The sequence below is a fragment of the Ctenocephalides felis genome, unplaced genomic scaffold (assembly GCF_003426905.1).
Source record: "Ctenocephalides felis isolate EL2017-DRISC unplaced genomic scaffold, ASM342690v1 CF-g0.4_SCAFFOLD_01170, whole genome shotgun sequence".
Lineage (NCBI taxonomy): Eukaryota > Metazoa > Arthropoda > Insecta > Siphonaptera > Pulicidae > Ctenocephalides > Ctenocephalides felis.
The window spans coordinates 48,080,569-48,097,710 of NW_020537324.1; the positions used below are offsets into that span (position 1 = coordinate 48,080,569).

Genomic DNA, 17,142 nt, shown 5'->3' on the forward strand with positions numbered 1-17,142 from the left:
TATATATTAACTATAGTAGATACACCACTGGGCGTATGTACTAATTTGTAAACAACTAATTGTAAACACTTGTCAGCATTCTCTGCTAAATATAATTATTTTTATAGATTGCAGAATAAAAATAAAATAAAAAAAAAAAAAAAAAAAAAAAATCGGTTCAAAAAATTTTTGGGAAAGAAATTTTGGGAAAAAAATTTTGGGAAAAAATTAATCGTCTTAATTTATTTCTTCATCTACGCTTATAATTTTAACGTAATCGATTGTTTAGAACTAGAAGAAAACTGTGAAACTTTGGAATCAGAGATTCATCTAATTAAAGGTAAGGGGATTATATTATAATGATATGTACCGTACAAATTTTTAAATAAATTGTTTTTGAAATTCGTTATTACGCCTGCAGTAATTAAGTTGACCCTTTCGCACCGTTTGACGTACAGGTCGTACGTCGTTTGGTGTACGAGTGTCGCCTATAGATTGTCCACTTTTAGTCCAATATTTATTACTAGTTATTTATTAAGAATGATTATTTGTTATTATAGTATAAAATTAAGAGATAATGTATATGCAATTTTGGACTTGTTGCGTTATTTATCAAACTGAATTCTATAATTTCATCCCAACATGTATATTGTTGACAGTTACAGTATTGTTGACTGCATCTTATTTTAATTTCTGGCACATCTCAGCTGCTTTTCGGCAATAATATTGTGGGCATTACATTTTTCTTGTATATTATATTCTGATATTATCTGGGCTCATAATTTCAGCTAAATTCAAATTTCAAGTGAATTGATATTTCTGGCAGATAACAGTTCTCAATGTCAAACAATGATAAGTGTTTTTTGTAATTTTTGCCATTCACTTCTACAATATTACTATAGTTTTATCGTTCATTAAATCTTAAAAGTTTCCTTAATAAACTCTAAAAAGAATTATCAAAATCCGAATAACCGTTTAAGAGAAGTACCAAATCATACACCCGTATAGTAAGAGGAATTTTATATATAAGATTTATTATTACAAAAATAGTTAAATCAAGTACATGTGCAAGGTGCATTTTCCCTTAAGGCAAGTTGCATAAACTTCCCAATATGTGTAATAATTGGCTTAATCAAGCAAAATTGAGGTTTAGTTATTTAGATAAAAATTTCAAGTATTTATTTCCAAGATGGGGTGTTTCACTCAAAAATTAATCAATGCGATTTCCAATATATAATATTTATTAATTATAATATATTTTATTATAAAAAAGTTCCAAACAGAACATGTTTTCAGCTTGGTATTTGTGTAACAAGTCCACAAACTTGTAGTAAGAAAAATGTAATTTAAAAATTGTAATTGCCAAAAAGGAAATAACTTTATATATTGTTCTTTTTTCATAGATACTATATTTATTCTTTCAGAATTTCTTATACTGATAAAAAAAACTGCAGTTTCCAAAACTTTATTTAATGCTGATACCACAAATAAAAGGACATTAAATAGAATATTAAAAAGTATAGGATAGGATATTAAAAAATTTGGAACTTAAATTGTATACATGGGTACAGGACGTCTGTCGGGTCATCTAGGATATATATATGTTCAAATGATAATAAAAAATATTGAAAGGAAATAAAATAAATACTACACAAATGACCTTTGTGTATTATAGTTGATTTGTTTGGACCTAATTTATTTATCTACAATTTAAGAATTTAACAATTAATTTTAATAGGCTATTTCATAAAATCATTTCGACAATTATAAATTAAAATAAAATGTAATATAGGTATTAATTACTTCTCTATTTTACATTTTTGGTTACAATTTTTTTCACTTTTAACATTTTCAATTTAAAACTTAAAGAAAAACTATATTAATAATTATGTAAAGTTTAAATATCTGCTTTCAACTGATCATCAGACAGTTTAATCTTTTCGCCAGGCTTAAAAGCAGGCATTCCTAAATATGGACATGTAGCACAACGGAATGCATCACCCAAGTAACACTATAATAATTTAAAAGTAATAAAATTACGTTTGAAACTGACTTAAATAAAGTATTACTCACACTTCCGCATGATGATTTTTGTATTGGATTGTCAATTTTATTTGCTAAACCTCCTGCCTCAGCTTTCAATTCTTCAGCTAAACCACAAGAACAATCCTTGCAAGCTTTCCTCTTTCCAGTGGTCCCACAAACTGTAATGATGCACAATTAATTTCATTTCGTATAAAAGATTTAGCAGCAAGATAAATAATTTATTTTGCTGTATGTGGCATTGCGCATAATGTAAACTACTAAGGTTTTCTTATCTTGTGTAAATATTTTACAATAAAAATGAAAATTATTATTTAGTTTATTAAATTCATTCAAAATTAAGATAGACTATTTGACCTGTCAATGTAATTATACGAGAGATATATAGTGAACCCTATGTGTAATATGGAAACCCGGCTATGAGAACTTAGATTTAATGTACAATCCTGATACTTATTCTATGAATTAGTTTGTTCTACGAAAACTTGTTATTGCGTTATATGGTAACCGTGCTATGGGAGACACAAAATTAGTACTTTCTATCGCGTTCTATAGAGACCAATAAGACAGGATAAATTGTAAGTTGTTCCATTGAATTGAACAGTTCATATATTGTTATAATAAAAAATCATAAAATATTTTTATTGAATTGAAGAGTTTATATAAGGTTTTAATAAAAAAATTAACAAAAACTAAACTACAATCTGCAAACCTTATATAAGAGTTTATATAAGGTATGATAAAAAGGCTATGATAAAAAATATAATAAAAACTAAACTATAATCTGCAAAAAAAGATTTATGCTGATTTTTTTTTTTAACAATTCTAACACTACCAAATCCGATATCGTGCATAACCATAGTCATTTTTATTTTAAACTAGCTGACCCGACAGACTTCGTCCTGTCAAAAAAATCTACCAAATTGGTTCTGATTGCTCTGTTGATCTTTTAAGGTTCTGTCTAAAGCATCAAAAGATTTTTTATGTGTCATCGTGCATTCATCCCAAACGATCAATTGATATTGCTGCAAAACCTTAGCCATTGTAGAGTTCTTCTTGATTCCAAAAACTGGTTAATGTAGTAGATAGTGGCTGAGCAGCTCTTTGACCTGCGTTCACTGCTGTAAAGTACACCCTTTGCCCATTTTCTAAATGCACAGCTAAATGAATAACAGAAGGGTGTCTCTCATGAATTGGAAAAGAAAATATTCGCCAAATTCCTTCATTACTACTAACATAGCGGCCCATTTGGTATTGAGTAACTTTTATGTTCATTTCGGTCGTCATGTTCTTGTGCAATACGATTAGATCGGTAATTAGCTTGGTTTGTAGCATTTCGTGTTCTTCTACTTAAATTGCCTCGTCTTATAGGAGGCAATATTAAAATATTGTGTCACATGCAATAACTTGTTATTCATAGGTAGATAACAAAACACTACAAACAAAACAAAAGCACACTCAGTAGAGTATAACAGAAAATGCAGAAAAAATACCACCGGCAAGGGCGGCAAATGGACATTGAAATTGATTTTTTTAATCTTATATGGCTTGAAGTCAAATTCTTTAACGCCATACCAATTTTATCGCCTGCCGAAAGTAAAACAAAAGAAATAATATCGAGAAGCCGACTACGATTATTTGTATTAGTTAGAAAATGGCTGTTTTTAGGGTTTTCAGGACAATTATTCAAATTTTCTTCGCCGTAAGAACCATCCTTGGACATCAACGAACATTTTAAAAAAAGAATTGGCCAAATTGGTTCAGGCGTGGTTGAGTTATGCGCTTACCAACACATTTTGCGATCCATTTTTATATATAAGAAGAAGATAATCGTCACTGTTATCATATGAATTGTTATTTAGGAAAATTAATTATTAGCGTATTTTAATTTTAAATTGCCTTAGATTGTACAAATTAGTAACACACCAGTTTATTTGTTGCTGTCTAAAAATATTGCAAACTATTTTTAATCAAATCCTACACCAATTTCTAGGAAAACTCATTGAACATGATTTTCAAGTTATATATAGGTGGTAGTTATATTAGGGTGGTCCTTAATATAAATGTTTTCGAATTTCTTTGCTTCAAGTTTTAGCTCTTATTATTAAAATAGCACTCCAACCAAATTATGGCTTCTAGCATTAGTCCTCCTTTAGAAAATATAACTTTAAAATTACTTGAAAATTTTGTTCTACCATAAACTTCCTGTTCAACCTTTCTTTTACTTGGTTTCACAAACCAACTTCTTCTGGTAGATATATTAATTACTTATCGTTTCATTCTCATCCAGTAACAATTTTCATTATCATTTCTCTTATTGATAGAGCTACTCTTATAAGTAATAAAACTTTTTGGAATAAGAACTTGGATTTAGTCTGCTCCATTATCACAAATAACTCTTATCCTTTACATTTAATCAATAATATAATTAAAAATAGGTTAGCATTTTTAAACATTTCCAATGTTGGTAATAATAATGTTATATCCGTTTTACAAAAAAATATATTTTACTGCTGATTCAAACTTTTCTCCTTCTTTCTTTAGTAAATACAAAAAAAAATATTATTTGTTTACCTTATTTACATAGCTTTTCTTATTTAAAAAAAAAACGTATTTCTGTTCAAGATTTTTTGTTAGTTTTTACATTTGACAACACACTTAGTTCCCCGTTTTCTACTTTAAAATCCAAATCTCCGTCTGACAGAATCACCGATTCCGTTTATAACATTAATTGTTTAGAATGTGACAGTTGTTACATCAGTAAAAGTTCCCAATATATCCAGAAATGGAATGAATCAGCATATTTAAAACTCAAAAAAAAAAAAGAATTTAAAACAATGTTTTCTGAGCACATTATTAATTTCAAACACTTTTAATACTGACCATCCTATAATTTTATATAAAGAAAAAAATGTGGACCTTAAAAGATTTTCCGAATCTTGTTTTATCTTTCTAAATTCAAATTGTGTAAATAAACGTAGTTCTTCTTGCTTACTTTCAGAAAACTATCAAGATGTAATTAATTTCTGTAAATATGATTTTCTATCACTTTTCCTTACATTGTAAATTTCTTTTAGCTGAATTTTGAGAACCATATAGTCTCAAAACGTACAAAAATTTAAAATAAATATTTTTTCATTCGACGCATTGGCTGTTTTATTCAATTCAATATGTTTCAACATCAAACAAAAAATCCTCAAGATATATATTTATATATATATATATATATATATATATATATATATATTTATAATAAATTTTTTGTTCGATGTTGAGACATATCTTGAATAATGGTTTTCTCCCAATCGTCAAAATAAAAGAAAACAAATAAATACAAATATTTATTCATAATATACGTTTCGACGAAGGTTGTGTGTCATTATTCAGCAATTCTTTGTTAACAGTATCACACCAGGAAAAACCATTTTTTGAATAAATACAAATAGAAAAACCAATCATACATTACATATAAAATAAATATAGAAAAATAAACAATATTAACTGAACATGTTTTGTTTCTAATTTTAAAACTGAGTTTTAAATGGTTTTTCCTGGTGTGATACTTTTATCAAAGAATTGCTGAATGATGACACACAACCTGTGCCGAAACGTGTATTAATTTGTTTTCTTTTATTTCGACGATTGGCTGAAAATCATTATTCAAGATATATATATATATATATATATATATATACACATATAGATTTTCAATATGTTTTCAATTGAAAATAAGCACATCTCGGGCACTGCGGTGTAAAATGGAAATGGAAAAAACTCTCACACTACTTCTTCCCTGAATCGAGTTGGAGTTTAACTCAGCTCACGGACCTGCCCTAAGGCAGCACTACCATTATATATATATATATACTCGTATATATATATTTATATTATATATATAAAAATTTTGGAAATTTGATAATTGAGATAAAGAGGATTAAATATTATTTACTTTATACTTAAATCTTTTTATGTCATACCATAAAAATTATATATATTAAATTATTAATTTTATTTTATTATTAAATTATTATATTTTAGGTCTTTTTTCAACTCAAAGGATATTCGCAAGGTTGTAGAGTTTTAAAGGGATTGAAAATTACTTTATAGTGAGGTAAATGTATTAGGAAATATTTTACAATTTTATTATTTAATATTAAACACGTTTTCAGTTTCAAACATTTGCACATGTTTCGTAGTGCAAATAGTTCTTACTTTTTAATTTAAGGGTAAGATTAGAGCACTTCCAAAATTTCATGCAATTTTAGCACAGTAAAAAAAATTCAGACGTTACACCCTTTTTGCCACTCCATTTACTGCACTACTAGATTCAGTGTTAATCATCTAACTATATATTGATTTTCTAATATTTTCTAACATGAATAAAGATTTAACATTTTGATAGTATTGCCGTAATTACCTCTTAAGCTACTAGGATCGGGCTTCTTTAAATCTTCCTCATCTAACAAGTCATCATCATTAATTACTTCATCATCATCATCGTCATCAAGCTTCCAAACAGTTGTTGCTTTTTTATTTTCTGCAGCTAATGATAGTTTCACAGATGAACCCACCTGTATTCAATGTTTAAAAGTACAATATATTGTTATTTGTTATCTATTATTAAACAATATATAAAAGATAATTATATAAATAATAAACATAAACTAATAGACTATAATATGCAGAAAGAAAGAGTCAATTTATTAAGGTGACCATATGCCCTAGATTGGCAAGGACAGCTCTTGATTTCCATTTTGCTCTCCAGATTATTCTAGAAATGATATTTGTCTTAAACTCAAGTTTTTCGTGCAGAATTGTTCAGACTTTTTAAAAAGATTCTTATTATACTCACATTTTCATATTCAGATACTAAAAGTGATATTACTTACTAAAAAAAGAGTAGAAAAGTGTACAGAATTTTAGACAATGCCAAAAACATCATTGCCCGCAATTTTGATTCACTAATTTTTATTCATTCAAAATAATAATAGTAATGATGAGTGGAATTTTATATACTTTATATATCTAAATAGTATTTGCTAGATTTCTTTAAAAAAATTCCCAAATTTAAAATATAAAAATATGGTCACCATAAAATGTATAGACATTATGAACATGAAAGATGTTTAACAAGAGAAGTTTACCCATAATAAGATAACCAGTAAAAAAAACTATTAAACCTTGTACTTGTAATATTTTTTAAACAGCTCAACTTTTTTTAGATTTAAATTCAAATCACATAATAAATATAGACACTAAAAAATAAATAAAACCTTTCTAAGCTTAAGATATATATATATATATATATATATATATATATATATATACATATATATATATCTTAAGCTTAGATAATAATTATAATTATTTTCCATTTCCATTGAATTGGATTTAACAATAAGTGTAGACAAAAAACAAAAATGGTAAACATAAATGGAAGTAAGTAAACATAAATAAAACTTAAATTTAGCATTTTTTTCTTAAAATTAATTTACCTCAAAACTTGGCTTTTCACAATAAAACTCATTTGAGTTTTCAATGTTTTCTTTAATAGAAGTTTTAGTAAACCCATAAATTTTTAAATTTGATACTATGGAAGCAGTATCTTCATACGAGTAATAAAATATGAATTTTCCATTTGGTTTCAAAATTTCTAGCAGGCGTGAAAGGACTTCAGCACTTATTATTCGCGAATCATTTCTCATAAAAGATAAAACGACATTAAATTTATGTTGAGTTTGTTTATCTGTAAAAATAAAAATATAAATAGGACAAATATACTAAATATATAAAAGTTATAAACCTTAATGAGTATTCCTTTGTAAATAATTTAAGAAATCGAAAACTCGCCTGATAAAAGTTCATTTATTGAATTTAGGCATGATGTTTTTACACCGGAAATATTTTGAATTTTCTCAACAAGTTCTGTAATTCCCAGCACTAAAACTTCATCATTTTCTTTTATATATTCCATTATTATAAAAGTCATACAATAATAATATATTTTATTTCCAAAAGTGTAGAAAAACTCTCTATTGTTTGAAGGTTATGCACAAAATACATGACATTGGTATTTTACAATAATAAATGATTCATACTTTTAAGTCATGCCAATCATGTGAAGGTAAGAAAATAACATGAGATACTCATAGAGTTGCCAACACTACAGTTTTAGCTGTATATCCACAGATAAAAAAAGAGTATAGATCTACTGATCTACTGTTTTTTGGAAATACATCTTTAAATGCTTATTCATTTATCTTTCTGTCATAGATTCTATGACATGTATTATTACACATCACATAACTAGTGGAGTGCATGGCATCGTGCTTTAAGGCTCATTGCTGGAACTTCCCGTACCATAATTAAAAATCTTGGCACGGAACCCAAAAAAATTTACACAAAATGTGTACACATTATCAAAATCTCTATAAAATATCTGATAATTTGATGTACATATGTCCAAAAAACATTTTTGACTGCCAAATAACATTTTTTAAACTTATTTTTATTGAGAGTTCATAACAGCTGGATCTGACTTCCCAAAAATTCAATCATTTGTTTATCTTGTCAATACAAGTAAAATGTTTTTTGTATTATTGAAATCGGACGCTCCGTTCTCTTAAAAACTGAGTTACCGTTTTTGGCACTTTTTGCCCCGTATCTTCGGAACGGCTAGACCTACCTTCGCCAAAAACTAATCAGCACGTCTCCTTATCAATACGAACCGAGTGTTTTTTGAATTATTGAAATCGGTTGATCGGTGTTCCCGAAATCGTCAACGAAAATTTTTATCCGCACACGTACACATACACATACATCCATTATTTCTAAGGTATGCCAAAATGTACAGAAACCTTTGAAACGTAAAGATATATACAAATTTTCATTTTTGATTTTTTTGCGATTACTATAATCATAAAAAAGAGTATACTATAATGACTATAACTTACCATGAATGCGATTTGCGATTGCTATAATCCTAGATAAATAAGCATAAATAGATCGCTATCTCGGGCGATTTGACGTTACACTCATTTTAGTTTACAAATAGATCACAACATGGCAGCACATGTACATACAGTATGTAAATTACCCTTGGTATTACTTCTACATTTGTACATATAATCAATATAGCCAAAAAATCTGAAAAAAATTAACATTTGAAATAAGAACAAAACATACGAAATACAAAAATATATTTTCAAATTTATCACAGACATATTTTTGAAGAATTATAAACTAAACAGAAATAACTGACTACTATTAATTAAAGTATATTACAGACATATTTTTAAAGTACTACAAATTAAAGAGAAATAACTTATTCATATTAATTACTTAATGACTAATAATAATATATTAAAAACTTAAAAACTAAGAAGTGAAAAGCGCAGGAGTATTGACGATGGAATAAAAAATTTAGGAGGAATGACAAGTAATGCGATAATTTAAAAGGATAAAAAGAACAGCACATTTTTAAAAAGGAACGAGTACTTCCGAAACAAAATAATCCTAAAAACAAAAAATATATATATTGATATCCAAATTGAGATAAAACTAAATTCCTAGGATTAAAATTCATTTACGAGACATTCTTTTTTATTATCTCTCCATTTAATAGTTATTTTGCTAGCTAATCAATCGTTAATAAAGTTACATCAACAAAATCTTTGAATAGTTTCTGTATGTGTTTTTTTAAACGTAAGTAACCAAAACCCTGAACTACTTTTAATTTATACCAATTGTAGCTCAAACCTACCCCATACTCTTCTTTTATTTATGAACCTATCTATCGTTTTAATCCAGGTTTTATTGCAAGGAGATTTAGTTAACTATAACTAAACCCTTGCTTTTTATAAACTGCCTGGTCTTTGAGTATGCTCTCTTAATTGAGACAATATCAAAATTCTTGCCCTTACATTTTACGTTTCCGGAATATTTGAAAACTTCTCAGAACATTGTATACTATCTGTTGGAATTTATTCTTTAATAAATATTAAATTATTGCATTGTTTGTTAATCCTTTTAAATCCCGAAATCTTCTAGGTGTTAAGGCACTCCTACGCCTTATCACTGCATTCAGCGGCAATTTGCAGCTACCACCAAGGACTTCTATTGAATATATTGTTATATCATATTTGATTAATTAATTATTTTTGCTGCATTTTGAAGAAATACCTTTGCAGAAAACTGGTGTCAGAATAGGTGGCTTTTAACCTGCACTTGACAATCTTAGGGGTGCTGCAAAAATCTTTTTCAAGGTTTTTAGGCTTTCATCTCCTAACTAAGAACATAAGATTTTTTTATTAATATTTTTTTGCAAGTGGCATTGAAGTATTTAGAGTTATAATTACTTGGGCTTGTCCTTGGAGTTGCAGATTGTTCTTCTGGTTCTGTATCAGAGCATTCTCCAGTGACTTGAAAACTATTCTGTTATTGCCGTAAAGTAGACACTTCTAATTGGTTTCGATTTCAAATTATCTTCGATTTGTGCCACAAACCGAAGAGTTAGGTCATCCTTGAAAGGATTATTCGCCCTCTGCATCCAAATTGAATGCATCTTTTTACACACAAATATATATAATAATAAGCATATCGTAATCTAATATTGTCTAGGTAACTAACCCTACGGGAAGTTCCAGGTTTTAGATGTCTTGTCCCGGATTCTTAAAAATGTTTTGATTGCCAATATTTTTTAAAATATATTTCAACTAGAGAATTTGAACAGAAAAAATGTACATGTATAGCAAAACAACAAACCATATTTTGGCAAAAAAATATGGTCACCTTATGGATACATCAAATGGCTTTTTTGAAATCGGTCCTGCCGTTTTTGAGAAAACGTCGATTTACGGCAAAAAATCTGTTTACACACACACATACTTTTTCCAGATTTGATCTCATTCGATTCAGATTGGCTTGAAACGTCGAGAAAACATAAAATTAGCAAATCGTTTTTTTAATGAAAGCATAAACTTCTCATTCGGGAAGTCAATAAATAAAAATATATAAATAATGAGCAATATAAGCTCCGCACCAAAATTTGTTTCCTAATACTACATCAATATTGTAACTTCTAAAAATCACATGGTATCAGATTTGATACCTAATGATTTAGGATGCTATGTTATGTTAAAAATATTCTAAGATACAACATTCTTATGCATATAATCAATTGTGTAATTGCAAAACAATTTTAATAAATTTAAAACAACATTTAAACTATTTTATTGATTAAAATATGTATATTGTCATATGCATAGAGATTTATTACATAAATTGATATAAATGTTCATATATAAAATCTTCAAAAATGTGAATAAAATACTAAATTTTTAAGTTTTGATTATTAAATCATCCAAGTTTGTGGCTGGAGCTCTAAGAAGTGCAACATAGTCCATTTATCCTAAAAGTAGATGCTTGATAAAAAGATATTTATAATGAATATATTATAAAATTTTGCATTAAATATGAGCATATCAAAAAGTTCCAGATAGTCAATATTTTAACATAAATTAGGAAATGCATGCAGAAAATAAAAAAGCATGTACAATATACCTCTTCTTCCGTTCAAAAATCTATTTCTCCCAAAAATCTGATGCATAGTAGTATAAACAGGTTTTTCCTTCAATGCAGGTTTTTCATTCGATGCAGGTTTTGCTCTGAAATTTTTTCCTCTTCTTATAATATTTGTTATTTTAATATTTTTAGCATTACTAGGTGTTAATTGAATACTAGGATCTCTTGACAATCGTCCAATATAAGATTTTTGTTTTACACCCGAAGTTCTAATGCTTGACTTATTACATTGGGAACGCCATTTTGTGATAACAGGAATAGATTTTATAGGAGAGCTTTCATGTTCAGAACTGATTAAAGTTGATGAAGATATTCTTGGTAACTGTAATCCATTACCGGAAACAGATTCAATTGTTTCTAGCATTGGAGGTCTTCTTGTTGGTGGTGGTATAATCGTATTAAATTGATTTTTATTATCTGAAGATATTCCTATACATGAACTGACAAAATTAGTACTATCAGGTGAGCTTGTAAAAGACAAATTTTTGGACATATTCGTATCAGTATGTGCAGGCCTTGACACAGGTAAGCGAATCGGAACTGTTGAACACGATCCAAATGTAGATGAAGTTGAAGGTTTGCTTGAAAATGTATCAGACAAATCAGGACATGATGTTGTCATATCTGATGATGTATTACAATTATCATTCGTTCCCGTACTTGATGGGAAAGCATTTGATTCCTTCATATTATGTAAATTTGCTGGTACATGATTTGTGGCTTCCATAGCTTCTCTATTTAATTCTGCCTGTCCTTCCTGTTTATCACTTTCAGGTACTTCAATTTTAGGCACAATATTTGCAAGCGGAACATCATTTTCTCTATCACCATCTTCTTTTGCCTAAAAAATTCAATCTCTTATTTTGAAAACATTTATGAAGGATTACCATGATTAGAATATGTTAGTTTTATTAAATTAATATTAATCAATTTAGCCACTCTTCTGAATTTTTTCAATGTAAATAATATTTTGAGAATAATAAGTTATAATATAATATTATAAAATATATATAGTAATTACTATTCATTTTACTAAGTTTTACTACATTTTTTGCAAATATTTTATAAAATATATATAGTAATTACTATATATATATGTATTTTACTACATATTTTTTGTAAATATTTTATAACTAAGAATAGTTTTTAAAAATTCAAAGATATCTGACCATTTTGAGATTTACATAGAATCCGTAGAAATGCGGCCCCCAATAATCCGGAATGCCCGATAGTCCGGCACCGTTTCGGAAAATTTTGCTTTTTAATGTGAGCAAATAAAAACGCTTGAGAGCTATTCAAAGTTCTCGGGATACTTTGGGCGTGAACAGAAATGTTTTGAAGAATGACTAATACTCTTTCTTGATTGGCTCAAATACAATTTGACATACAAAAATGAAGTTTGCTACTTATTGTCAGTCGGTAAACAACTGAAACATGAAAACAAAGAGACGAATTAAAATTCCAAAGCCAAGACATAATGGTCCAAAGCTAGTAGCTATAGAACAGCTAATCAAAATACATTTAATTGGTATATTCATCAAAAATGTATGTACATGTACATATGATTATATCATATTCTAATTTGTTTAGGAGCTAATTTATCAGCTAGATCAAATATGAGCAATCTGCGGCCACCATGCATTTCTAAAACAGAAGTTTCTTTATTTTAACAACTTTTTCTCATCAATAAATCAATTGTAATGCATTCTTTGCCCCTTGTATTAATTTATGAAATATCTATCTACAATTAATCTTTGTGAGTTATGCTGAGTGCGGCTTACTACTAAAATTTAAATGTGGCCGAACATAAAATTTGAAAACTTTTGGTCCCATTTGGCTCATGAGTTAAAAAGGTTGCTCACCCTTAAGCTGGATACATACAATAGATCATCAATAGATAGATTATTGTTCAAATAATTTATTGAAGTACATTCAGAAGAAAATCCGGTAAAAGTCCACGCATAGAAAAGGGAAAACCATAGATTAATAAACAAATTGGGCAATTAGTGGGCAAAAAACAGTTCGGCCAAAATATAGGAGTTGCTGAAAATATATGCAATTAATCTGATGGTTGGCATGGAATTCACAGACTTCTTTTATTCACTTTATTCTGCAATCTATTTAAATTAAAATATTAAGCAGAGAGTGCTGACTATAATATATGTGAAAATAAAGTTGATTGCAAATTAGTATAGTTACACCCAGTGGTGTATCATTGTCAGTTGTGGGCGTATCTACTAGAGCTATATTTAACATGGTAACAAACATACTGAAATAAAAAAAAAAGAAAAACAATAAAATATAGCAAAATAAAAGTAATAAAGTTAATTATATATAATTGAGATGAGGTCTAGATGATGTCATGTGGCAATTTTTTTTCAACCTGGTGGGGTGGCCTTCCAGGTGTACTCTACTGGCTACAATACACCTCAATTCTATTTTTATATTTAGAAGCAAGTACTCATAGATAAATAAGCATAAACTACTGCAACTACTGCAATTTCTTCTGCTATTCCCAGTAAACCACAAAACGTTATTAAAATGTTAATATAACGTAACATCTCATATAACGTTATCGAATATAACGGTTACGTAATCTAGAAGGCACACAGACGACTCTATTTTCGCTCAAAAAAAGTAACAATTGTGAGCAAGTCTGTGTCTTGGTGAATAATTAATGTTGGCGTGCAACGAGGAGCGTTTAAGATTGTTCTCCGGATTTCATTCAGAGTGCGGTGCATGATGTTCAAGTTACTTTTTTGCAATACCCCAATGTTAAATTCCGTAGGTCCACACGGGTCCGCAATTTTTCGTCCACGTTTTCGGACGCGGATCAACAATTTGAATGGTTAAAAAAACATTTGATTCCTATTGATAGGGAAGTGTGCTGATTAATTTTGGCAAAAGCAGGTCCAGCCGTTACTGAAATACGGAGCAAAAAGTACAGAAAATAGAAATCGAGTTTTTGAGAGAACAAAGTACTTGATTTGAATGATCCAAAAAACTTTTTAATTTGTAATAATTGGAAGAAGTGGTGACTAGTTTTTGGCAAAGGCAGGTTCAGCCATTTTGAAGATACAGAGTTAAATGCACAAATGGCAGTTTCTGAAAGAACTAAGCATCCGATTTGAATGATTCAAAAACACTTTCTGCTTGTGTTAACAAAACAGGATGTTTTTTTATTTAATTTTTTTTTTCAAAAAAATTTTTTTTTGTATATCGAAAATAATTCAGATTTTAATTTTGGCTAAAGTTCTAAATCTCACTTTTATATTTAAATAAATAATTTTAACTTTGTAATTCAGTTTATATATTTCTAATAAATATTAGAAAATGTTTATTTATCAGTGTCATACACCACTAGTTTAAATTAAATTAGCTCCGATAGTCCAAAATTTTTGATAATTTATCACCTACACTGGCTCTGAGCGTGCCGGACTAATGGACTTCTACTGTAATATAATCAAGTTAATATATTTTCATTTTTCTAAAGGAAAAAAACCAATTATAACCTTTATTTTTTTATCCAAATGATTTAAACAAGTTTTGAACATACGAAGAGCTTGATTCAACGCGATTCTTAATTGATATAAATTCTATTACTAGTTTTTCGATTAAACAAAAAATGTATCAAAATGTTTTAACAAAACATAGATAAAAAAAATATTTCTTAATGGGCATTTTAACATTATGGGTAACATATAGAAATTTATCAGGTATTTTCAAAATCATTAAAAACGTTTTAAATAAATTAGGAATCTTCGGGAATTAGGATGGAATTGGATCAGAATGCTCAAATAATATTTCGCAAACTGCATTTTAAAAATATATGAAACTCCAAACGAATCTCTTTTGAATTTCTTAAAATCCATGAAATCATTATAGAAACGGTCTAGAGTTTGAAAATTTATTCATAGTAACATCTGAAATTGATACCTAATTGTCTGATACTTTAGCACAAACCATTTTAAATATGATTTATAATATCTAGAATAATAGTACATTGTGCATTCATATGTTTTTCTAGTAAATATAAAATAATTATCAACAAAAAACTGAAATATATTTTAAACAAATTCTGTTATATAATTTACAATTCTGATATGATCAAATTAACTGCAAAAATGATAATGCCTGACTATTTCTTATATTTCTGCCAAAACAAGGTAATTAATTCCTAACAAGGGTTTTTAATACATTCAATACTTAATATTCTATTACACGATTTGCATAATTTAAAGAACTCAAAGTACACCAGTTTTAAATAAAACATTATTTTTATTGCATGAAGAATAACATTATCGGAGTCTATGATATCTTAAATATATAAAATTACTTATGAATTCTTATAAGCAATGTGAAAACTACACTAAAGATTTAACTTGTCCAGACTGAAGCATTTTTGTTAATTTTCAACTTCTTCTAGTGTTTTGGCATTACGAATAGCTTCTCTAATATTTCGAATTTCTTGCTGTGATAACTGTCCATTTTTCTCCTGTTCATTCATTTATCACCAGGAACAAATGTTTTAGGTTTCTTGGCAATTTCTTTCTGGATGTCTTTCCTTTCTTTGATTTAAATAATGCTATGGCTTCTTCACGTCCTTTTGTTTGATTTTACGGAAATCCAACAAGCGTAGGTTTGGTAATTTATAAGCTACATATAATCTATAGTGTTGCTTTGATGCTACTGGATTGTTCATAAGACTCAATGTTGTTAAATGAGTTAGATGAACTAACGGATCTAAATCAGACAATTCTTGAATATTATTTGCAGTGAGAATAATACTTTCCAAATTTGGCAAATTTTCATGCAAATTATCGGCAATGCGCATAATTCGATTATATTCAGTAATAAACATTTCATACGTTTTAACAAGGGAAATCCATCAAGTTTTCTTATATCATTGTCAGACAAATCAATAGTATCGAATTGATCTAACGTTGCTCCCATATTTCAATTTGTGAATTTTATAACCTCTAAGATCTAGTTCACGCTCTTTTGCAGGATTTATGTACTGCAAGGACTGATGAATTATTTCTGGTGTTAACTTCACCATTTTGAAAGTATAGTATAACTGTGATAATCTGCTTTTATTATTAAACAATCAACGTTTTGAAACAAAATACACGAAACTAATGAAACTAATCTTCATTGACATAAAATAATACTAGAAGCCGCTTATATCATTTTTCACGTTACCAACACAACACGAGTTTTGACGTTTAAAAAGTTTAAGCCCAGTGATGGAAAAGGATTTTCTAAATAAAGCCATAGATAAAAGGTACAAAGATAGCTATTCATTACTAGGTATACATAAATAAAAGAAGAATTAGAAAAATGTATAATCATGTAATCATTATGTAATATTTAATGTTCAAGCGGATGAAATAATATACGATTGTTGAAAAATACAAGAGTATTTCATTATATATATATATATAATATATATAATTCCATGATAATTCATGAATTTCTACTGTAAAGAAGATAATTTCAATATCCTTAAAATCTGCTTTTATTTATCCTTAAAATGGC

The 17,142-nt window shown here is 28.0% G+C and overlaps 2 protein-coding genes and 1 pseudogene across 3 annotated transcripts; all 3 read right to left on the bottom strand.

Annotated features, from left to right (window-relative positions):
- Window positions 1-1,785: 1,785 nt before the first annotated feature.
- LOC113365900 (anamorsin homolog) lies at window positions 1,786-7,734 on the bottom strand. Its single transcript, XM_026607441.1, has 4 exons — window positions 7,518-7,734; window positions 6,440-6,593; window positions 2,053-2,183; window positions 1,786-1,990 (listed from the first exon to the last, which is right to left on the bottom strand). Exons 1-4 carry the CDS (start codon window positions 7,725-7,727, stop codon window positions 1,877-1,879), a joined length of 609 nt encoding a protein of 202 aa, XP_026463226.1. The 5' UTR covers window positions 7,728-7,734; the 3' UTR covers window positions 1,786-1,876.
- Window positions 7,735-11,280: 3,546 nt separating this feature from the next.
- LOC113365898 lies at window positions 11,281-12,934 on the bottom strand. Of its 2 annotated transcripts, none has more exons than XM_026607439.1 (3): window positions 12,774-12,934; window positions 11,584-12,445; window positions 11,281-11,444 (listed from the first exon to the last, which is right to left on the bottom strand). In XM_026607439.1, the coding sequence occupies exons 1-3, from the start codon at window positions 12,774-12,776 to the stop codon at window positions 11,404-11,406; spliced, it is 906 nt and encodes a 301-aa protein (XP_026463224.1). In that variant the 5' UTR covers window positions 12,777-12,934; the 3' UTR covers window positions 11,281-11,403. The 2 variants fall into 2 exon arrangements, with proteins under 2 accessions (XP_026463224.1, XP_026463225.1); XM_026607440.1 differs by having other exon boundaries at window positions 11,290-11,431.
- A 3,034-nt stretch (window positions 12,935-15,968) lies between these two features.
- On the bottom strand, window positions 15,969-16,814 carry LOC113367327 (annotated as a pseudogene).
- Window positions 16,815-17,142: the final 328 nt, after the last annotated feature.

Bases quoted from the DNA above. Each gene is read 5' to 3' on its own strand.
- LOC113365900 (XM_026607441.1), bottom strand. From the start codon at position 7,727: ATGAGAAATGATTCGCGAATAATAAGTGCTGAAGTCCTTTCACGCCTG. The intron at 6,594-7,517 runs GTAAATTAATTT...CATTGAATACAG, and splicing joins GTGAAAAGCCAAGTTTTGAG to GTGGGTTCATCTGTGAAACT. The intron at 2,184-6,439 runs GTAATTACGGCA...GCATCATTACAG, and splicing joins CGATCCTAGTAGCTTAAGAG to TTTGTGGGACCACTGGAAAG.
- LOC113365898 (XM_026607439.1), bottom strand. The intron at 11,445-11,583 runs GTATATTGTACA...CTTTTTATCAAG, and splicing joins ATTTTTGAACGGAAGAAGAG to CATCTACTTTTAGGATAAAT.